This window comes from Octopus bimaculoides, chromosome 16 (assembly GCF_001194135.2).
Source record: "Octopus bimaculoides isolate UCB-OBI-ISO-001 chromosome 16, ASM119413v2, whole genome shotgun sequence".
Taxonomy (NCBI): domain Eukaryota; kingdom Metazoa; phylum Mollusca; class Cephalopoda; order Octopoda; family Octopodidae; genus Octopus; species Octopus bimaculoides.
Window position 1 is genome coordinate 51,724,929 of NC_068996.1, and position 25,228 is coordinate 51,750,156.

At 33.7% G+C, this 25,228-nt stretch overlaps 1 protein-coding gene across 2 annotated transcripts in view; it reads right to left on the reverse strand.

Moving 5' to 3' along the window:
* Positions 1 to 13,116: 13,116 nt before the first annotated feature.
* The window catches only part of LOC106876957 (sodium- and chloride-dependent taurine transporter), an 87,888-nt gene continuing 75,776 nt past the window's right edge, over positions 13,117 to 25,228 (reverse strand). For both annotated transcript variants that reach the window (XM_014925737.2, XM_014925729.2), the window contains exons 11-14: positions 24,873 to 24,972; positions 22,161 to 22,261; positions 19,275 to 19,454; positions 13,117 to 17,387 (exon numbers count right to left, since the gene is read on the reverse strand). In XM_014925737.2, coding sequence (XP_014781223.1) covers positions 17,169 to 17,387; positions 19,275 to 19,454; positions 22,161 to 22,261; positions 24,873 to 24,972 — 600 coding nt within the window. In that variant the 3' untranslated portion in view covers positions 13,117 to 17,168. The remainder of the gene's footprint in view (positions 17,388 to 19,274; positions 19,455 to 22,160; positions 22,262 to 24,872; positions 24,973 to 25,228) is intronic.

A 25,228-nucleotide genomic window follows, 5' to 3' on the forward strand; every position in this document is an offset into this window, starting at 1 on the left:
AATACGTAATTCAGTCTCCATGGCCGTATTTGTTCTTTAGTCGGGGTTCACCAGTTATAAGTTGGTAGTCCAGAGTCCATGCTGCGTTTGTTTCTTCGCCGAATCACTTTATAAGAAAGTGGGTTATAGCAGCTCAGCGGGCTGCGTGATCGAATCACGTCGGGGGTCACCAGTATAGGAAAGTTGGTTATACATCATTAGATGTATACCTGACTTTCCTATATAAAATTAAAGATATGACGGAACGCTGAACTCCAGACTATCAACTTATACAACATTTATTCAGGTGGTAAATATATACATCTTTAGCTCTTGTTGTTACAGCTTCTGAATGTGTGAGCATAGTTATGGGGACGTTGTTATGTAGGTGTAAGCGAACTGTCGAGTGTAAGTCCGAAAGATGGAGAGTGACAGCTATACACGTAAAGAGACTGTCTCCAGAGTTGGGTGTTGGAGACACTTCTTGACACGTCCATGCTCTATTGCTGGCCAGCAAGAAAGAGAATGAATTGAGCGGGAACGCTTGCTTGTTTAATTCCACGCATGCGTGAGACTACGCATGCGCACGGCGTTACTACAGGTTCAAAATGAGAACTGTGGAGCAGTGAGTCACCATGCACTTTGGTAGGAAAAACCTAGCCTTCACATACTCCCTCAACAACACCAATCTCAAGAAGTCTTCTAAGTGAACGTGATCTAAGTATTATTGTAAACAGTGATCTGCATTGGACAAACTCCATCTCTAAGATTGTCAAGAAGGCTGGGGGTGGGGGCTATCCTAGCATCACTCAGTAAGACCTTTGTCAGCTGCTCTCCAGCTTTCTAGTTAAAACTATATATGACAATGGTACGTTCACACGTAAACACCCACAAGATTATCCACTATCTTTTCAACAACAACGTTGGGCACCTTTTTGAATTCCAGATGAAACACTCGTGGACATGCTTACAAAATCAAAAAACAACACAGCACCCAGGACTTTCGGGAAACATTTTTTTCACGCTCAGAATTGCTGAAGCATGGAATTAACTACTCGTATCAGTTGTTAGCTGTCAAGACACTACATGCTTCAAAACTTCCATGTTTTCTGAAATCCGCTAACAGTAGTACACCTAATGGGTTTTTTAAAATTTAATTTAATTAATTTTTTTTTAGTTGTAGTGCACCCGAACACTATACAACAATTTCTTTCATATATATTTAACATTAGACTGCTCACCGAAAAGCAACTTCGACACTAATCTGACTTGTATTACAATTTCATCGACTTCAAAAAGGCCTTTGACCGTGTTTGGCACGATGGGTTGTGGTAGGTGAAGAATTAGAACTTCGACAACAACCTTATCGAAGTAATCCAAGCACTGTATGAAAACCCAAGCAGTGCAGTTCTCCTGAACAACGACTTCAGTATAACAGTGGGTGTTCGACAAGAATCTCCTCTCTCCAGTGCTTTTCAACATCTTCTTGAAGAACATCATGCAGGAGACACTTGAAAACCTCCACTCCTCTGTTTCCATACGAGGACAGTCCATTTCCAACCTGCATTTTTCTGATGATATTGACTGGAAAAGCATCAGGAACATACAATATGGAGACCAGCCCAGAAAAGAGGAAGATCTTAGTTAATAAAAAAAAAACACAGCAACCAGCATCATGCTAAACGGAGAGAGACTTGATGAAGAGGACGCCTTCAAGTATTTAGGATACACTTTGACTAAGGACGGCAGATCTCAAAAGGAGATATCAAAAAGATTCAGTTCACCCTCTACTACCATGACGAAGCTGAACACCATATGGGAAAGCAATTCCATTATTTTCCAATGAGATTTAGAGTTTGCGTGTTCTTAGCGTTCTTTCTGTGTGGGTGAGAGCTGAACTTTTGCAGCTGACATGGAGTGAAGAATCTAGGCATTTGAACGCATATGCTTCATAGGACTATTACACATCTCGTACATACAGCACAAATCGAATAGACTTGTTAAGCAGTAAATCAACAAATACAATGGCTGACAGGAGCCACTCCTTGCGCAGGTAAAAAGGAGAAAGCTTGCCTGGTATGGTCATGTATTCCACTACGACACCCTGCCCAAGACCATTCTTCAGGGCACAGTTGAGAGAAAGTGAAAGAGAGGCAGACAGGAAAAAAAGCCTGGTTTAACAACATCAAGGGCCAGACAAGTCACAACACATGTCAGAGAACAGAGGTCAGTGGCAAAGGCTGACTACGAAAGCGTTTAAAGTGGTATCCCAGGGACTGGCTGCAGCATTTACGAGATCTTGATGATGATGCAAAAGTAAGAAAAAGTTTGGTAAACACAACTTTACAGTATTAGTTCGCTACGTACGTTTTACCACTGTGGTGTTTTTGAATCCCGGCATTGGATGTTCTAAGTTCATTTGGAGGGTTAACCCCAACCAATCACCATGCGAATACTGTATTTCACTATGTTACAGAGATAAAATGTATAGTAGTAACCTAAGCACTATACCAGATGAGGACGATTTCTGTAGAGCTCTAAACTAAACTCAATAGTAGCAGTCGTTCATTTAACTTTATCTGTATACTAGCTTAAAAGCCGAACCCCGTGCGGACTTTTAAGCTAGCTCCTATGGAGGGCTAATTGGGCCTGCCGTCCCAAACTAAAGACAGTTAAATAGCATGACTATAATATGTCTATAATGAATATATGTCCCAGTGGTGTTTGGTCAGAGGTTAAGGACAGATGAGAATTAATTCTGTAATGCAATCATTCTATTGTTTCAGTCCCAAGTTGAATTCCAGTTGTGGGCCAATTTGTCTTATCTTGATGTAAAATTAACGAAGCGAATGTCATTTATCTTCCCTTGATCTCTGACGTCATCTGACAAACGCCAGCCTAGATGGCGTGAATCAGCCAAGCTTTACCTGCTAGAAACAGCAACCCAAATGCTTTTTAATCAGATCCCAATGCTGCATGTTCAAGAACCAAATGAAGGGCAGATTTTCAATTGCAGGATCATCCTGATTCCAAAAAGGTATAATATGTCTATGTAGAGCAAATGTAGGCTGAGATACAGGGGTCCCAAACGGACAGACAAAATTTTGCTTTTATCATTATAGATATCTGTACATATATTTGTAAGTGCAGCTATATTTATATTATATACTAGTATGTTTATGTACGTTTCCGTATCTTCGTGCATGTGTGTGTGTGTGTGTATATACATAAATATTTATGTTTATGTGTGAGTATTTGTATTATGCGTGTAAGAGGTATCTATGTATATGTGTACGTGTGTAAAAGAAATTTTACAGCCTGAATATAGAAACACGTATATATTTGTGTTATTATACTCATACGTATTAGAGTGTAATAGAGCATATGTAGTTCTAATTAAATGCTATATAAACATGTTTGTATGTATGTCTCTTCGTATACCAGTGTAATGGAGTGTGTGTGTGTTGTGCGCGCGCGTATGAGAGGATTCAATGAAGTAGTTTTTTAGTGTCTCTGGCGTTGGTATTTCTTTATATGGTGATCTTTTTTAAAGTAATAGGAAGAAATTTTGCTGGTTATTTTTGGCTCGAGTAAACCTTCCAGAATATATCGGGGACTTCATTCTCTATATCTTTCTGAAGGCAGTAGAATATGATTTGTGTGAATTCAACGCCGTTTGTATTGGCACCCCCTCTTTCTTTTTTATTGTTTAGTCCAGGTTAGCTGTGATCAAACCTAAGATAAAATATATTTAATAGGTGACTACTCTGCTTTTATTTTGTATCAGAGTCTACATTGTGCAAAGTATCCTGTTTTTAACAATAGGGTGCAATATGAGGGACATTTGACTGTTATTGCTTGTATTTCAAATGACTGCTCAATTCCTTCGAGACGATAAGGCACACACAATCATTCACACAATTGTGTGTTAAACTTCTTTTTCGTGTACTCTCTCTCTCTCGCTCTCTCTCTCTCTCTCTCTCTCTTTTCCTGACCCTGTCTTTTTTTAGCCAATGTTTACTCACTCTTCTTACGATTTCATTCAAGTGTCCACTCATTACTCCTTTCCATGCAGTGTTTTGCTTTTTCATATTTTTTCTCTTCCTTTTCCCTAAGATCGAACGTTAAATTTCTCTTCTGAGACAATGCCTTCTGTCGTCTCCATGAGGTCCAAGGTTCGCTTCGAAACTCAGGGGTTCACATCTCGAATAAATCGTTTTCTCTTTACTTTCGGAAGTTTCCTTCTCCCCGGACTTTCGTTCAGTTTGTAACCTATACGCACGCTCAACTCTATCTGCGAATTTTATCGAACAGATCAGACTAATATTCGTTTCGATAATAGATCTCCAGCTTCCCCACTCGTCGCAAATCCTCCTTTCATTCATCCTATATTAGTTTTATTATTAATACTTTTGTAGACAGTTCAAACTCTTCTGTGTGAACAATAGTAACAGCAGAGATGGATAGATGAAGTAACAGAAGCTGTTAGGGTGTGCGATAGGATAATTAAGTTGAGACTAATTATAAGCAACACAATAGCAACATTTATTTCGGCATATGCCCCACAGGCAGGACTGCCAGATGAACAGAAGGTCCGCTTCTATGAGATTCTTCTGCAGATTGTCTCAACGACGGCCGACAGCGGCTTCATTACCAAAGCTGGTAACTTCAGCAGACATGTTGATCAACACATCGTTGGCTTCCGTGATATACGAGGAGGTTAAGGTTACGGCTCGAGAAATGGAGTAGGGTATAAGGTCTTTGGAGTTTTGTGCTGCAACTGATCAAATAATTTGTTATAGACACTTTAAGAAACCAGTCAACCGCACTTTAAGAATCTCGCCAATCTGACAAATGCACAAATCAGATAGATTACATTCTCAGCTGGAAACAAGATTGAGGGGCTATTGTAAATACCAAAACTTTTCCTTGCGAAGAATGCATTACGTAGCATAGATTAGTGGTTAGTGATTTCAGGGTCAGAGTTAGTCAGGTACAGAAAAGTAAGCGGGTATGAAGAAGGAAGGCATGGACACTAAAAGAACTTTGAATAGGAGATACAGAGAAATTCTGACACATACGATTGTATGGAGGCGAGTTTAGATGCTTGTAACGTAGACAACAGGGAATGTCTACGAAATAACATGCTTAGAGCTACAGATATAACATGCAGCTGGAGTAAACTCTGAGCTACGCCAAAAACACGAGTAACAAGGTGATGGAATGATATGGGTCATAGGGCAGTTAAAGCTAAGAGACAGGCTTGGAAAGTGGTAGTAGGGAGTATTACCTAATGACTAGAAGGGCATCTTGGTTAAAGGAGAAGCAGAAAAGAAGATATTCTTATGTCCTGCAGCTTGAAGATCAGAGGCGTGAAGTGTCCAAGATTGCGAGTTTATGAGTGAGAGAGAATTGACATGGTAGTGAAAAGTGTTTTTGGAATGATGAAAACAAACTCGCCATCGATATGGAATAAATGAAACTGGCGTGGAAATGCTATTCTGATAAGGATTACCCCACGCTAACACAGTAAAGGGGTCAGCGACTCAAGTTGACAGCAGTGTGGTAGGTACGTAATCAATGATATGGAAAAAGGGAAAGTCACATTTCCATCAGGGGTAGTTACTGAGATGTTAAAAATATTTGGATGGTTAATCAAGTCATTCAGGAGGATGTCATATCACTAGATTAGGTTATGATGGTTACGGAGAAAGTCAGCACAATTGATTCTTGATAGAGTAGACGTGGATGGGATGCAGTTTAGCTTTGTTCCTAGAAGAGGCACCACAAATACAATCTTCCTAATGTGGCAACTGCAAAAGAAATACTCAACGAAGAATAAACCGCTATTCTTGGCTTTCGTTGATTTGGAGAAAGCATTTGACAGGGCACCATGTTCAGTAATTTGGTGATTACTGAGCAAACTAGATGTAGATGCAAATTTGTGAGGGCGGTAAAAGCTATGTACAAGGATGTAAGTAAGTAAAGTGAGATCCGGCAATGATTTCAGTAATGAATTTAGTGTGAAGCTCAGCTCTCTCCTATTCATTAAGGATATGGCTGTTTAATTCCTATATGCTGGTTACCTAGTTCTCATAGGGGAATTAGAGAGGAAATATTAGGCATGGAAACTAAACCTAGAATTGAGACGTCTTAAGGTAAGTCTTTGCTAAGATTACCTTAAGACCGCTCCTACTTACTTAAGTAGGACCCTGACAGCTTCAGGCATTAGGGAAATTGCCTTGCTCGACATACAAAAGACTAGTTACAAACTCCATACGCTGTAGTCGATGTAAACTATGGATATACAAGAAATGTAGCGGAACCACGGGCAAACTATCTGAGAATATAAGCTTCTTATACGATAGATGCACTGGAGGAGTAAGTAAGAGCACACCAGCACCGAAAATAGTTTCTCTCAAATGCTTGGATAGCTCACTAGCTTTTGTTATCTGGGAGAAGTGATTAGAAAAGGATGTAGTTGCTCTGGAAGCATAGTAGCCAGTGTCAGAACAGGTTGGAAAAAGTTTAGAAAGTTACTACCGCTGCTGACAACATAGATCTTTTCCCTCATAGTAAAAGGATTGTATGTTGCTAGTGTTAGAACTACAATGCTGCGTGGTAGTGAATGAAAAGGACTTGAGCAGACTGGAAAGAAATGAAACGAGCAGTGCAGCATAAGTCTGCATGAAAAACGTAGTACAAAAGTTCTGAGAGAAATATTGGACATAGAAATAGGCAGATGTAGTGTGTACGAGAGAAAATTCTGCTGGTATTTACATGCGATGCGTTTGTATTAGGACAGTTGTATAAAGAAGTGATGATCATAAAAGTGGATGGCAATAGCGAAAGAGGATAACCGAGAAAGACACAAGACGAGGTGGCGAAGACTGATCTCGGGACCTTGAAGCTCATAGAGAGGATGACAAAGGACCAAGATGGCCGGTGATATGCGGTTCTCGAGAAGACCTGGCCACGTTAGCAAAACTGTTCCAGTAGAGTTGTGCGCGCGCATGCGGTATTGAGCACTCATTGTTCGACATTTACATATCAATGCTTCCGACGTCCCCACACACCAGATAAGCATTTAACATGAACAGAGAATGAAAACATTGTGAATTCCTGAGATTTTTCGTGTATTTATCCAAAACGGAGACGAACACCATTCCTTCATTGAAAAATTTAGCTATTTTTCTTAACATGAAAGCAACACGAAGAAAGAAATTTTATCCACCAATCCGCTGTTGAGCACTCATTCTCACTGTTCGGCATTTATGTGTGTGTATACACATGGATATATAATATATGTGTGCGTGCGCACAATTGGTCCTTCTGAAGACACACGTCACCTACCTAACAGCAGTTCTTCATAGATACCACTTTCTTTACAACTCAGAACCACTTCAGTTGTTATCCATCTTTCATTAATTACTCTGACCCCTACCCATACTTTCATTTATCCCTCATCTACCCTTACTATGCCACTAAATTCTCTCCTCCTCCCTCTTACTCTTCCTCATACACTCTCGCAACCTTATCTACCAGTATGTCAGCTATCTTTCGACCTCGTTTACGGAGTTATTTCTATTCTGCTATTCCACACTACCATCTAACTCCTACCACTCTCACACTCATTCCTATCCACCTTGTACCTTGAGAGTCCACTCTGTTACCTCATCAAGCAACGATGAAAATGTCTGCATTCTTTTGTGGTGTATAAAAACACGTGAAATATATATAAACCTAACAAAACCCACACAACCTAGGATAAGTTTATTTTTAACTACCAAATTTTAACGAAAAAAAAAAAAAAAGCTGCAGCAGACGTGGGTGTGTGGTAAGAAGCTTGCTTCCCAACCACATGGTTCCGGGTTCAGTCTCATTGCATGACACCTTGGGCAGGTGTCTTCTATTATAACCGCGCGCTGATCAAAGCACTGTGAGTGGATTTGATAGACGGAAACTGAAAGAAGTCCGTCGTATATATATATGTGTATGTGTGTGTGCGTGTCTGTTTTTGTCCTCTCCGTCGCTTGACAACCGATGCTGGTGTGTTTATGTCCCCGTAATCTAGCGGTTCGGCAAAAGAGACCGATAGAATAAGTACTAGGCTTACAAAGAATAAGTCATGGGATTGATTTCTTCGACTAAAAAACCCTTTAAGTCAGTGCTCCAGTACGGCCGCAGTCAAATGACTGAAACAAGTAAAAGAATAAAAGAAAAACCCGTGGTGCGATCAGTAGGAAGAGACTGAAAGAATGACTGGCACACTGTGGTCCTTCGAGAAGAGTCCTGACCAAAAACAAGCCAAGACAAAACAACACTTTATGTACGTTGCCCAACTGCCAGATCAAAAATGGAAATATATGTCTGCAGTCATTCATGTACAAAATCACGAGGAGCAAATGTAATGAATGTCACACCAGAAGTACTATCAGACAAGTTCATATACGAGCTAAAGAATGCGATACTAATGTTTCTTACGTCAGAAACACTCAAGGAAATGCCACACTCAAGACATTTAGGTTTCCATTGAAGCCATAGAAACACGGGGAACTTGAAAGCAAAGAAGCTCTTTTCATTAACAGGTACAGCAACAGACGCAAACTACAGATTGGCGACTGTAGCAAAACAACCCTTTATACACAACCTTGAATTATTGAAATACCAGGTAAAAGTACTAACCATCGATCTGTATTTTTTTATTTTTAGGATTTGCATTGTTTTGGCTTTATAAAAAAAATAGTTAAAAAAAACGTACGCACACATATATCTCTATGAAAATAAAATTTGTAATACTGCCTTTGAAATTCAAATTTCACATCTGCTGTAAGCCATGGTAGTGCTAACCCCTACACCAAAGCAGTCACAATCCTTAAATCGCCTGAATTAGCAATAGAAGTAAGTATCCACAATGACTTGTCAATGGAGATCTCAGCCCTGACTATTCAAGTTTTCCGGTGATCTGATGAGCTAGCTCTCCTTATTTTAATTAATTTGTGAATAATGTATAATGTTGAACATACATACTACTGCAAACATGTATCCATAATTTCTTACATACTGAAATTAGTATTTCATGAAGAAGGTTACAAAACGGCTGTAATCCAATGGAAGTCATGTGGTTAAATAAATAAATATTCACCTTTTGTACCTCCTGACTTTATGGTTTTATATACACCTCATGAAATAATTTCATTGACTGGATCTTATGTGCAAGGTATAGCATTATATATTTAATAAGATAGATAGACAGATAAGTAAAGAGAACTCATTGGAACTGACATTCAATAAAAGGAACAGCTTATAGCATTTAGATACAAAATTGAACAGAAAAACTAAAAAAATGAATAAAATATTCAGTTTTGTCGCATATATGAACAATAAATTTATATGTAATTTACTATGCACATGCTTGACGAGAGGTTAACAAAATAGTGCAAATTTATTTGTGCACATGCGTTATCCATCCAGTTTCAGTCAATTTCTGCACATATGCTATAGGTATCAGTGCCAGAGATTTATTTTTCAAACAATCTAATGCTACACAAACATATTATAAAAGTAAAAAGGTATCTGTCGGTTTTGATATTCAGTTTTTCAATCAACTGAACCGCCGTTTTGATTTACTATAAGTGATCTTATTATTCCAGACGTGTATCCTTAACATAATCTTCAAACAGAAACAATGTGTCACAAGGAAGCTAGACTTCTGAATTGTAGGCTGGATCCATCAAACAAGCTTCCTCTGTTCTCATCTAGCCAAGTGTACTCACAAGGCTACAACAGAAGACATTTCATGCAGTGGAACAGAACTTTGGCCATGTAGTATTCACATGTACATACACATTTAAGAATTTTTATTATTGTAGTTCCATACTATTATTACAAAATTGCATAATATATTGTAAGTGTAATAATTGTATCAACATTTCATCTTCCTCTATGATCACAATATGTTGATAGAATTATACCTTTCAGGTTTTTTAAGATGTAATTTACTGTTAAAAACATATGAAGTAGTTTCTTGAGAAACTATTGTATCTCCCAAATAAGTAAACTACTTGGTAGAAAGAAACAGAGTATCATTATTTGATAATGCACTGCAAAGTGATGATAATCTGTTGTTCTGAGTTCAATCCTTCTGACAGGAATGGTTGTCTGTAAAACTGCTATCTTTCCAATTAGAAATTTCCATCTCATTCTCTTATAGAAAGCCAATCAACAGTAGACTTCCTCGAATAGAAAACATAAGACAGATTGAGTATGTTCAGATGATAGGATTATGGGAAATAATCTCAAATGTAATTCTAAAGTTGACATTTAGTGTTAAGTCCTTGTAAAATGTTGATGCTAAACTGCATCAACTTGATGGTTACGAAAAAAGATCAGAGAGGCTATTGCAGAAAGAAGGAAATAAAATTTGATTATGTTAGGAATATTTCTTTCTAGAATTTTATTAGATGATCAACATAGTATATGAAAAGTAGACTGATGAAGGCTTTGTGGGACTCAAGAAATGTAGAAAAGTTACCTGTGAAATTGTTAGTGTACAAGTATACATATAGTCAGTTATGACATTTATATAAAATCAATAATCTCCTAATATAATAATGCATAGTGTTTTTATATATTTGTCCAGAATCACACCGGATGTGGAGGAGGAGGAGAAAATAGTAACTCAGTGAAGAAGTAGTGAGAGTAATATCCCTGACTGAGAGGGAGCGAGAGAAACAAAGGGGTGATAGATGAATAAGGAAGGGGTGATAAAAAAAAAAAAAAATCAGCGTTTCAACTTTGTGTGACTATATGTGTTTGTGCACAAAGGAAGTATGTGTGATTATCATGCACCTTATTTATTTATAAAATACTACAATTAACTGTCATTATTGACGACACGTGGTCAGCTAGTTGATACAATAATTCATTAACTATGGTTTTCTGTAATGTCTTCAGTTTTTTTTATTCCTATTCAAGTAATTTTTCACTTACTTCCAGGTTGCAACCAGTCATAATACTCTTTTTTTTTTTTTTACTATTTTACTTATTTCAGTCATTTGACTGCGGTCATGCTGGAGCATCACCTTTAGTCAAGTAAATTGACCCCAGGACTTATTCTTTGTAAGCCTAGTACTTATTCTATCGGTCTCTTTTGCCAAACCGCTAAGGTACGGGAACGTAAACACACCAACATCGGTTGTCAAGTGATGTTGGGGGGACAAACACAGACACACAAACATATATACGATGGGCTTCTTCTTTCAGTTTCCGTCTACCAAATCCACTCACAAGGCTTTGGTCAGCCCGAGGCTATAGTAGAAGACACTTGCCCAAGGTGCCACACAGTGGGACTGAACCCAGAACCATGTGGTTGGTAAGCAAGCTACTTACCACACAGCCACTCCTGCGCCTATGTATATGTATATATATATATATATCTATAGATGTAAAGGAAATATGTTTGGATCATCAATTCTTCTGGCTTGTTAGCTCAACTGAATACATAGAAACCAACCACTGTTGTTTAATTACGATGCTAATACAGGTTAAGAACTATTCCTTTCTATAAGCATCAATGACTGAAGCCAGAATAATATGGTGAATCTAGAGTATGTTTCCCTTGCTTTAATAGTTATATACATGCTATAATAGATAGAGTTGTAAGCTGGAGTCAAGCGAAAATGGCTTGAACAGAAATAAAGTTTCTTCTATATATTTAAATTACAGAGAAGTCATCTCAAAATGTGACATGAAACAATTTAATGTATTCAACACACTAATCAACTCTCTAATTATTGGTTTAAGGAAGAAAACAAGACTCTAAGTACATTCATTATCTTTCTCTATTCTTAAAATTAAATCTGTAGCTGACTTTGCATTTAAAAGGAAAGAAAGCTCTGTGTGCAAACTAATATCTACTTAATTCAAATAAACTACAGAGGAAGTCCATAAACTGAAATACATATGTGTAGTTACAATTCATTATAATTATGGAATAACCATTTCACAATTAAATATGAAGCATTTTTACTATGATGCAACTATGTAAAAAATAAATTTCATGAACTTTATTATTCAGGACTCATTAATTTCTGTTTTTTGTTAGAATAAATTAAAAAGAATAGAATAGGGAAGACAAGAATTGTTTTGCTATAGTGATCATTTAATCCAGTAGTTCCCAACCATTAAAAAAAATTTATCTATGGACCCCCACCCCCCTTTAGTTACCATTTTATTTCAGTGGACCCCCCCGCCTCCAGCCATTCGATGTTTAAAAATTAGTTTTATAGATACTTCTTTCAAAATACCATTTCTGTTTTTCACACATTCACTTGTGTAGGTTTGCAACAGCACTCTCTGAGAGAAAATGCTTCAGAGGCCAGAAACATGTAAAAAGAAATTTAGCTCTTTCTTATAATAAATACATTTAAACCAAAATCTTCAATGGATCCTTTAAATACTATTGTAGTTCTCCAATTTACTATTCCGATTGCATGACTCCCCAAAAATCTTATATGGGCCCCCCAGCTGAGAACCACTGATTCAATACAAAACAGAAATTCATCATTTCTCATAAATTGCAATATTTTTCTTTTAACTTGCTATAGGTTTTGTTCCATAAATTCTCAAGGAATTCCTCCAGCTAAAATTGCCAAGAAATCGAGGTTTTGTTGAAATGTAATCAAGAGAAATGTTTTCTATAATGTTACGAAATATGTTTCACACAATGAAGGCAAAAAACACATAGTGTCTATTATGAATCAAGTTTACTGGTGAAACATTCTACCATTAAAGAGAGAGAGAGGGGGGGGTGTTTAAATTTAGATTCTACAAAATTCAGACTTAATTATATTTTACAAGAAATAACAACTAATATATGTTAAATGTTAGATAACAAAACTTGATAAATTGTAGATTTAGGTATGAAAGTTCCTGAAATATAATATACTTTCTGAGATCTTTATGCAATAAATGAATCCACACATAGGAAAAGAAAAATCAAATGCTAATTGAACTTCAGCAGGTAAAACATTGATGATTGGATAATGTTATCCTGTTGGTTCGTCAATATTTTCATGAAATTATTTAAAAATGTCAAATTTACATAAATACACAAGAAAAAAGAAAAAAAAAAGATTCCTTTAAAATTTTTTTTTTATTATAACAAATGATAGACAAAGGGTCATCTCTTCATTTTTTTCTTTTTCTTTTCTTTTTTTTTTTGGAAAATCTAATATCTTCCTATTAGAAATATTTTAATGGTTTATTTAGCTTAAAAAATAGTGTACATAACTGTATTTTTGAAACTGTCTAATTCTCAAAATAGAAAAATAAAAGCAAAAAACAGAAAACTGAGTGAGATTGTTATAATAAGTACAATGGTAGCATTATTATTATAAGATATGTATATGTATCTATATATGTACACATGATTATGTGTGTATGTATGTGTGTGTCTACATATATATACACATAGGTAATATGTATGTGTGTGTGTGTGTGTGTTGCTTATATATATATATATATATATATATATAAATGTTAATGTTTGTTTACTGATGAAAAGACTCAATATTGGATGCCAAGTCAAATTTACTATAAACATGAGAGTTGAATGTGACTTTTAGACTTTCTCAAAGCTTGTATGAACTGTCCATTTGACCACACCTTGAAATAAGCGACATTTGCAGTCACAGACAACCCTTTTTATACATTTATGATATGCACACAAACCCCCACACACACACGTACGTACATACATGTGTATGCATACAGTATGTGCACATTTTAGACACATAAAATTGAGTGACGGGTGTTATCACTGAAGTAGGTATATAAATGTGTATATGAATATATATGTACATGTCATGTATGTTTATATATATATATATGTGTGTGTGTGTGCGTATGTATTTATTTCTTAGAGACAGGTCTCTCTCTTTCTCACACACACACACACAAGCACTTATGTAAAGTTACATATATAATTGTATATAAATACACACATACATATATACTTAAATATGTATTTATAAAATTGTTTCGGGAGCATCAACCATGTAAGTTCAAACAATAAGAAAATTATAACTGGGCAAAATGTTAATTACCAAATATTTAATTAATTAAAAAAAAATTCTTGATTGTATCCCTAATTTATTTTGTAAATATGCAAACAAAATCCTTAACACTAGTATTAATATAGGGTCTACTTAAAATTTTTTTAAAGAGTTAAATAATGTTTTTAAAAAGTTACACTAATATATAAATTGCTCTTAGATTATTCAACGATTTAAAAAAAAAATGTTCAGCTATAAAATTTAAAAACAAGTTTTTAAAAGTGAAAATATTTTATTACATTTTTTTGTTTTGTTAGCAATATTTAGCAGACATCGATGCTATCTTGTCAATACCGATTAGGGTCCAATCAGCAAGTTGAATTATTATTTAGCTTCGTTAGTAGTTAAAATACTTGAGCTGACACAATTTTACATTAGCATCACTTATAAAATGAAACAGCTATCATAATGGCCCACTACTATCCATAGCAAATAAAACATTACTAATTACATTTGCAAAAGTTCATAAAAAAAAAAAATGAAAGCAAAAAAAGCAAATGCTTTATATTACAATAAAATCCAAACTGCTCCTGTTTGAAAAATGTCCTTCATATGCTTGGAACTCGACAGAATATGGTATAATGAAAATGATGCTGAAGAAGATAATGAGTTAATGAAAGTAATTATGAATTATGACTTTTATAGTGGTGATGACAATGATGATGATAACTGATTATGATGATTATGACAAGCTGCAGCTGATGATGTAATTAAACTAAAATATTTTAAATATACCTATAGCATTTGTAAAAATTCAATATCTAAATTTAATTTAAAAAAACAATAGTAATAATAATAGTCAGAGGACTAAAGGTCAGATTTGCTATCTAACCTTTATGAAAGGGAGCTTTTCCATAAGATATGCAGAAAATAAAGCATTATTTTATACACTGGCAACAGCTGTAAAACTAAACAGCCATAGGAATAATATTCTTTGTTCGAGTGGTTTTTAAATCTTAAAAGAATCTAAATTTAATCAAATTTAAAGAATTACCTTTTCTGACCAGAAAATTCTTTAATTTTATTACTGACATTATTCATTTTTGGATTTGGAGTAAGCTGAGGAAATTGTATTAATCAAATAACACCTTCACTGTTGCAATTCCAAAGATAAAAAGCATTATTTAAAAATTTATTTGTACAATTTTAAATCAAACATCATGTCACAATGCAAAATGCAAAATAATTAGGGATTTAATCAATATAATATTAAAAAATATTTTTATCTTAAGACAAACAGCAAGAAATAAAACAAACCATATATATTGGGAAGATAATTATCATATCATTGTTTAATAAAGTCTGTAGCTTCAGTTTCTTAGTAACAGTAAAGTATGAGACCAATTTTAGCTTATAAAAAGAAACTGAGGATGTACCAGTTTTCTTTGATACTTTGTGGCATAAGAAATTAACAAATGCCAAAACTGTCTTTAATAATGGTGAATGTTGTATAATCACTTTAGACAATAACTTGAAACCTTATGAAGTTATTAAAGTATCATGTTCAAATGAAAAAAACAAAAAAAACAAAAAAACTTATACTTTATGTAAAATGAAATTTGATAAATGATAATTCAATAATACAATGTCTTTGACATCATTGCAGTATGCATATTGGAAGAATACAGGAATAATACATACTTGTATGTAACAAGACTAACATTAAACAATGATTTTTATCTATTTAGAATTTCCAAAGAAAAAAATAATGTGAAAGAAAATTCATTGTTACAGAATGGTTTCTCTCATGTCTTAGGCATTTCTTGATAGCTGATATATGTACATTGTTGGCCCAGTAATCTAACGGACTTCAGTTTATAAATCAGTGATGATGTAAAATTTAACACCTTAAGTCTTTCATTAAAAGTAATAAGAAATTATTTATAACTGAATTGAAATGCATGAAAGTATGAAATTAATGAAAGATATTTGAGGCATTTATCGTAATTGATGAAAGGCAATAATAATCTGCAATAAACTGGTTCTAATATTATGTTCCTCAAAAGAATTTTAAATAAATCTTTATCTAAAATAAAACTGGAGGATATTTTAGAATTTTAATGTTAATTTTGTTTTCAATTAGATGAATCTAGTATAAATTAAACTAAATAGAAGAGAAATTATATTAGATTTCAATTGATCAAAAGCTGTCAAGTTTTGTGAAGGGATTATTATAAAACTAGCATGAATGTGCCAAAAAAGTCATCAAACTGTTTGTCTATTTTATTAAGAAGGACATGGATATCTATATCTGTGGGAGTTATCTGAATCACAGGTGATTTTTAAGAAATGAAGTACAATTACTTCTAGGAAACAATTTTCATAGCTAATAAGTTCAGTAAAATATTTAATAGGTTATTTAAAAAAAATTTTTCCTTCCAACTGAAGCAATACTGCAAGAATATATGAAAACTTGAGCTATCATTACAATAATAAGAAAGATATATGAAAAATGTAGCAATTTTTTTGAAAAGGTTTTATATTTAACCTGCATACTCATTAGAGTTTTGAGGTTAAATTTACTCATTATCTAAAAGTTATATGATGGAAGATAACATAAATTTGTTCAAGTTGTAATTTTAAATAATCAATTTTTAAAAAATGAAGTGATAATTTTTCAAATTATAATTCATTTCTACATTAAATGAAAATACTATTCAGTTATGATTTGATAAAATTTATACACACATGCATATTAGATGTGCATATATATTTATATACACGTCTATTATAAAATGTGTACATAAATTTATACACAGATGTCTGTATTATTAACATTTGAAATGAATTTATTTCTAATTACTTTTTTAATAAATTTATAAAAATAATCTTTAAAAATTATTCTGAATAATGTTAATGTTTAATATCTACTTTTGATATCCCAATGAATAAGAAGACATAGTTTCATGACACTAAAATGGTGTACAATCTTTCATAGCCGTTTATCTGCAGTGCTAGAACTAGAAAGATTAAACCTATTGCTAGTTAAGTTGAAGTTAAGCTAAAGTTTATGCAGAGTTTGTCCAACAATTTTTGGAATTATCTAGAATTTTTTTAGAACATTTAATTCTATTAAATATTTGTATCTTTAGTATCAGAATTGGGTACAATTTCAAGATTGGCTTCTGCTGATTTTTCAATTAAATGATTTTGAACAGTAGCGGATTCTTCTGCAGCAATTTCTGGTTCACAGTCATAATCACACCGAGTGATTAGCGTCACTTTCGTAAGATCCTCATTGGGCCGCAGTTGGTATGACTTGAGCATTGGACGTAGCAAGTATTCAATTCTCTGCAAATGTTAAAAGAATTAAAATAATTATAAGATGTGTTTTTTTTAAATTTTTTATTAAGCATTGTTTGTAATTATATTTTCTTAAATATAAACTATTTGTCAGTTACTGAACTTTGTTTTATTTTTAAGATTTCATAAAAAAAAACAACCTTATAACAAGAAAACTTATATAATAAATTAGATATGATTTTCTTTATTAAATTATTAGACATTGCATTCAAATAGATGAATCAAAAATTAATATTGTGCAATATGATAACATAAGTATATGTATGTAACATATACATACTTACACACACACGTGATGGTGAATAAATAATACCTAATAAATAAATAATATATAAATATATATACACACACACACATACATACACTTGTATATATATGCACACACAATGATTTGCATCATCATCATCATCATTTAATGTCCATTGTCCATGCTGGCATGGATTGGATAGTTTGACCAGAGCTGGTAAGCTGAGGGGCTGCACCAGGCTCCAATCTGATCTGGCAGAGTTTCTACAGCTGGATGCCCTTCTTAATGCCAACCATTCGAAGAGTGTAATGGGTGCCATTTGCACAACACTAGTATCTGCCACTACTGTGATTTCACTTGGCTTGATGGGTCTTCTCAAGCATGACACAATGCCAAAGGTCTCAGTCATTTGTCATTGCCTCCATGAAGCCCATTGCTCGAAAGGTGTGTTTCATGTGCCACAGGCACAGTTGCTAGTTCCGCGACACCAGCATTGGCCATATTACCTCCATGAGGCCCAATGCTCTAAAGATACTTTTTATGTGCCACTGGTACAGGTGCCAATTACACAACGCCAATAACTGCCACAACTATGATTTTACTTTGCTTGATAGGTTTTTGCAAGCATGGCATATCGGCAAATGTCTCAGTTGATAGTAATTAACTCTATGAGGCCCAGCGTTTGAAGACCATGCTTCACCATCTCATTCCATGTCTTCCTAGGTATCCCTCTTCCACTGGTATTCTTAATGTGTTCCGGCAGATTTGAACACATATTCTAATTGCTGTTGCTTATGTCACAGGAGAACATTTCTTTTACAAAGCATATTCATATTTAAATCTGCTAGAACACATTAAGAATATGCAAATTGGAAAAAAATAAAGGTGAATTTTGATTTTGTCGTGCAAATTCTGTCCCTACATGAAAATTTGTGCTTATTATTAATTAACATACAATGTAATAAAATATAACTAATTTTGTAAAATAAATCTGATGTACATTATCTAAAATCAGTTTCTACTTCTGGTGGTATTCAATCATTTCAAATTTTTCTGTTTGCAGTGTATATAGGAGGAGACACTTGTACAGTACTGCACATTGAGCACAAATTTCCTGATATAGTCTTCAGTCAACCAAAGTCTTGTGAGTGGATTTGGTAGAGACTGAAGGAAGGCCTTTGTTGCATAAAAACAATGTCAGTGCAAAAACAGTATTTTACCTGGAAATAAGGGAGGGTTGATCATAGTAGCTACTACTAATTTCACTATCCCTTTCAAACATACATATGTATAAACGAGTCTAATGGAAGTGATGACACGTGATCGAGACCTTTGGTGATTTGCTGTGCTTGAGAAGACATGTCAAGCTGACTATAGCCACTGCTGGTGGTTTGTAAATTACACCCATGCCAGCAACATGTAAAAAGCACCCACTACACTCTTGGTTGACATTAGGAAAGGCATCCAACCATAAAAATCAAGCGAAATCCGATTGAAGCTTGGCACAACAGACTTAGCGGTCCTAGTCAAACTGTCAAATCCATGGAAATGGATGCTAAATGATGATGGTGATGATGATGATGATGACACACCTACTAAAAAGAAATGGTAAGTTGCTAATAACTTACTGTTTTGAGTGATCCCTTTGTTTTGTAGATGTTAATAAACATTACTAGAGGAATAAATATAATTGAAGAGCATGCCATTGTCCAGCCAATAGATACCGCCCAGTGAGGGTAATGATATTCGATCACTTTCCTCTTGTACGTTAGTTCAGAATAGCTGATAGTACTCAGGACGAAGACGATCTAAAACAAACAAAAATAGTATTTAATAATAATTCAAAATGCTAGAGATATCTTTTAAGTCTTTTGCTCTGAATTCCAGGAATTTGTGAAAGTTTTGGTATTACAAATAAAAACAATAAGTTAAAAGAAAACAAGTAAAATTAAGAGAAAGCCTGTTAAAATACACCAACTGATGTACTAAGTCTGATCAGAGCTGCCTCAGAAACATTGCAGTCCCAGGGGCAAATCAATGCACAGGGCCCTGTAGTACTTATTGACATCAAGCCACAACAACACAAATTAAATGAAGTTTTCACTTTATAAAAATACATCAGAATCAGGCCCCTAGGCAACTGCCCAATGTGCCCACATCTTGAGACAGTAGTGGGTTTGATCCTTCATTGATAAAACAACAGTTCACTGGATCTATCTCTGTTCAAGTGTTATTTTTAAACACACAGTTATCAGTTCAAGCTGACAATTTAATCATAATTTGTCCAAGGAAACCTAAATGAAGGCATCGGGCACTGTTCCTATTCCTCAGAATAATTAATAAAAAAGGAATATGAAAGAAAATAAACCACTAGTTATATAAATGTCTATTAATCATTAGATACATAGTGAAGTTGCACAAGTACGGAAGTGAACCTGTGTTTTAGCAGATCAATACAAATTAAAGTTTTCACTTTATAAAAGTACATTAATTCAATAATTTAAAATGTACTCTATAGAGTTACTGCATAATGGTTGAATAATTTTGTAAACATTGCATCACTGTTTTCTTGATTTCATTTTTCTTTATAGTTGGTGATTGCATCAACAACTTCAACATGAAATAGCAGAGAAAGGGGGGGAAAAAAGCAAAATTGACAATACCTGACAACTGGTTCCAAGTATGTGCTACAGACATAAGCCAAATATCAATACTAGTCTACTTGCTAATCACTCACTTGGACATATAATCTATGTTGGGATATCACAAATGTTCTCATGTTCTATAGTTGCTAACACTACAAATTGTATCAGTTATGGCACAAATATATGGTTTTTAGATGCTGACATTTTCCTTGGCTTTCTTTTGTGAGTTGCAAAGATAACTCATCACAGTGGAGTTATTAATTTAATAGCCAGTTAATACACCTTACTACATGGTGCTTAATACCTGAATTTGCTTATCTAATTTCTTTAGAAATTTACTTCTTCAATAAAGAGACTGAAAAATAAAAAGCAAGGTTTGAATATAATCTATTTACTTTGTCAGAGAAAAAGAGTAAACAAATAATTTTCTTTCTGGGACAATATGTCACTAGTACCCTAAATTCACTTATAATCTCAATGAAACATAATCAGAGCAAACCATTCTTTACTTTATGCATTACATTTTTGTTTTTGTGCTGAAATTTATTAGTTATAAACAGGGATTGAAATTTGGACTTACAATAATACTTTCCACTCCCAAAATCAAAGACCTTTAAATGACAGTTAATAATGTAAAGACATCCATTCAGGTTTGATGGTTTGTCCAGACCAATGTAGCCTTTCCACAATAGATGTGCCAACTAAGCAATAAAGTATGAATGTCTGGTTTGGGTTTAAGCCACATTGGTCTTTTCCTAGCTGAAATATATCATCTGTACATGCCAAAGCTACAAGTGGTAGTTGTTGTTGTTGTTGTTGGCATTCCGTCTCTTACCACGTTGAGGGTTCCAGTTGATCCACTTGTGCAACTTCACTATGTATCCGGTTGATCCGATCAACGGAACAGCCTGCTCGTGAAATTAACGTGCAACTGGCTGAGCACTCCACAGACACGTGTACCCTTAACGTAGTTCTCGGGGATATTCAGCGTGACACACAGTGTGAGACAAGGCTGACCCTTTGAATTACAGGTACAACAGAAACAGGAAGTAAGAGTGAGAGAAAGTTGTGGTGGAAGAGTACAGCAGGGTTCGCCACCATCCCCTGCCGGAGCCTTGTGGAGCTTTAGGTGTTTTCGCTCAATAAACACTCACAACGCCCGGTCTGAGAATCGAAACCGTGATCCTATTACCGTGAGTCCGCTGCCCTAACCGCTGGGCCATTGCGCCTCTACACAAATGGTAGTAGTAACTCGCTAAATATATAGATATATCTATTAAACACACATATAAACAAGTATGTATTTAATTACAGGTGAGAACATTTTATGAAGTATGTGAAAACCTGAAAAGACCGTGAGGAAAAACGAAAAAAATGTTAATCTATTTTTTGTGGCAAAAGTGGAGGAAGAAAAAAAAAAAATACCCTTTTTACTTTTAGTTATTATTAGCTGCTATTTACAGGTCCTTGTTTTTGAGGACAGATACAATGTAAATCAGAATTTCAATCCATATGCCCGATTTATAAATTTCAACATAATGCAAAAAGAAACACATAGTTTAAAGAATAAACGCACACACACACATGTGGTTAAAGACATCATAAAGACTGTTAAAATCATTCTATAGCTTAATGAAATGTAATTGACTTCCAAATTTAAAAATTAGCATAAGTGTTTCTTTTGAAAAATGAAAATTATTTCAATAGCCTCGTAAGACAGCTCGTTTAAGTTGCATCATTATAAAAACTTAAAATACATTCTTAAAAGACCATTCAAGGAAATGTTAAACATGTGAATAATCTTAAATGAAAACATATTTAATACGTATGAAAATATTAAACTTGAAATACTGCAAAATAAATATTTACCAGTGTAAATGCTGGTGTCAGGTACATCCAACAATACTTCATCCATTTACTCAACTTGAATCCATACATCATTTCAAGATTGTCATAGAACCGGTCTACCCCTGAAAGATTTAAATATAAATGCTATTTATCATAGTAATGATGCCATTTCAAAAGATTTTGGGACAATTGTCAACAATTTTTGAAATGAGCTCTCAAATGGACCATGTAAAGCTAGTGTGTTTAAAATTGGGTGAGAAGTAAGTATAACAATAAGTATACAAGTGGAATTCTTTCATGTTCACTCTCATTGAAGTTATAAATAGGAAAAAAATAATGGTGAATTTTGATTTTGTCATGCAAATTTTGTCTCTAGATGAAAATTTATGCTTGTTATTTATTAACATACAAATATAATAAAATATAAATAATTTTGTAAAGATTATCCAAAACTAGTTTTTACTACTAAGATTTACAAAGGATAATTTCCACAGATTGGAACTTAGGACATTTCATACCATTCTTTTATATAAAATCATTGGCAATGAGTTCTACACACCAACACTCTTTCTTCAGTTTGTTTTAGTTGTGATGGTTAAAGCAACAAAGCAATCTCTATATGTTTGTGCAAGTGTGTATAGTATAAATGTATCAATATATATATATATATATATATATATATATATATATATATTGATACATAAAATAATATATAAGGATAATATATATTATTTTCTTTAACAAGCGTAACAGTTGACTAGACAGTTACTTAACTTTTGCTTTCATGGTGTGATGAGACACAAATTTTAAGTCTGAAACAGGTGTCTTTCCAATAAGATGAAATGGACCTAGATTAGAGAACCAACAATTTTATGGTACTGCCTATAGCTTACCTCAGTGAATTATAGTACTTTGCAACAATGAATTATATATATATTTGCAGGTAAATGGTCTGAATTAATGTGATTAAAATGTGTTAATTGTAAATAGACACATCACAAAAGTGAAGACAATCTTTCAACTGCCTAACTCTCATAGCTGTGTGCCTAGTATACATTATACACACAAATGTATTTATACATGTATAGATAAAACCTGAAGAGGAATGGGCTCTAGCAAACTGAGCTGTGCATCTACGAATAAATGGGTTATGGGAATCACCATGAGAAAGAGAGAGAAAGACAGTGAGTGTGCACATGTGTGTGTATGTGTGCATGTATGCATATGTCTGAAAAGACATATATATACTTAGAGACATATACACATTCGCTCAAAAGCACTAATCCACACATATATATATATATATATATTGTGTATATATACATACATACATATATATATATATATATATATACATATTGTATATATATTGTATATACAATGTATATAGATATATATATATACACACATATATCATATATATATATGTATATAAATGTACATATATATCTATACACACACACACACACACATATATATATATATATATATATATATATATACACACACACACACATACACACACAATATATTTATTTATTTAAATGTAAGCTTTTATGTTCCAATTATTAGCTCATTTCAACCACACAAAATTTCAAACACTTACTAAACATTTTTTCTCAATTTAACAGCAAAAGGGTCTATTCAAGCAAAACAGTCTGAAGATCCAGTCCCAGGAGGGCTTTACCCAAAACTTCATATACCACCATTCACTTAGCATGCAGCTAATAAGCATTTACTATAAGATGATATACATTTCACCAACAGTTTAAAACTTTCATAAACAATTGTCTGATAGTTAAATTAGAAATACATACTTTAGAAATGTCAAGTAGGCAGATACGCACAGACCCACGCAAACATACATGCAAAACCATACACACAAAAAAGTAGGAAAAAAAAAAGAAAAAAACCTTATTAAATGTTTGAAAGAATAAAAAATATTGAATAAATTTAAGGATAATAAGAATGTAAATAATGTATAACTTTATATGAATGTGGAATCAACAGTGTGAACCAACAGACATAAAAGTCTATTAACATAATTTTCCTTGCTCACAATATGCAGAATATGTATGTGCATGTGTGTATGAAATTGTCTACTTTATATATAACTACTTATAAAAAAACATGAACACATATATACACATACACTTACACCCTGCAGTTATATGCATGGAAATATAAATGTATGCCTATACATGTACTTGCATATACATATACATACATATATACAAACATACATATATATATATATATATACATATATACATACACACACGCACACACACACATTTTATATATTATATAATGTGTATATACACACATATATATATATATATAATATATATATATATATAAATAATATGTATGTATATATACATATATGTGCACCAATAAGTTATGGAGTATTTCCTTTCTTTTTATTTATACACATATACATTGACACAAGCATACACACACACACATCCATAAATAATTAAAGGTGAGAATATATTTTCTGAAAAATTTGCTGGAAGCAATTATAAGATAACCGTTACTACTTTTCTTTCGTATATTAAATATTGTAACTGATTAGTTATGAAATTGATTAAAACTTATGTATAGGTGGATGAGTGGATGTAGGCAGTTGTAGCTAATGGTATAGGAATAATACAAATAATAATAAATAAATAAAGACCATCTGAAACTGGACTTCAGGCTGTTTGTTTTCTCTCAAATATGTAGACATACCGTAGATATAAGCAACCACGACGCATTCGAAGAAAGCCACAAGAAGAACTATCCGGCTGGCCGGGTAGTAGTCGAACAACTGAAAGACATACATACCGCCCTACGAAAGGACGGTGATACATTTAGAAGATTTTGCATATATGATTTCAGCCTGCTCCATACCAACCAGTATGGGGGCAGAAATGAATTAGTTAGTTTACCTGGCTGTGCAGTGGAGAGCACTTGAAAACAAGAAAATATTGCAGAGCTGGTGAATTGCTGACATCTCTTTGCTTAGAGTGAAAAAGTTTATATATATATACACATATATATATATATATAATAATACAATATATATATATATATATATATATATA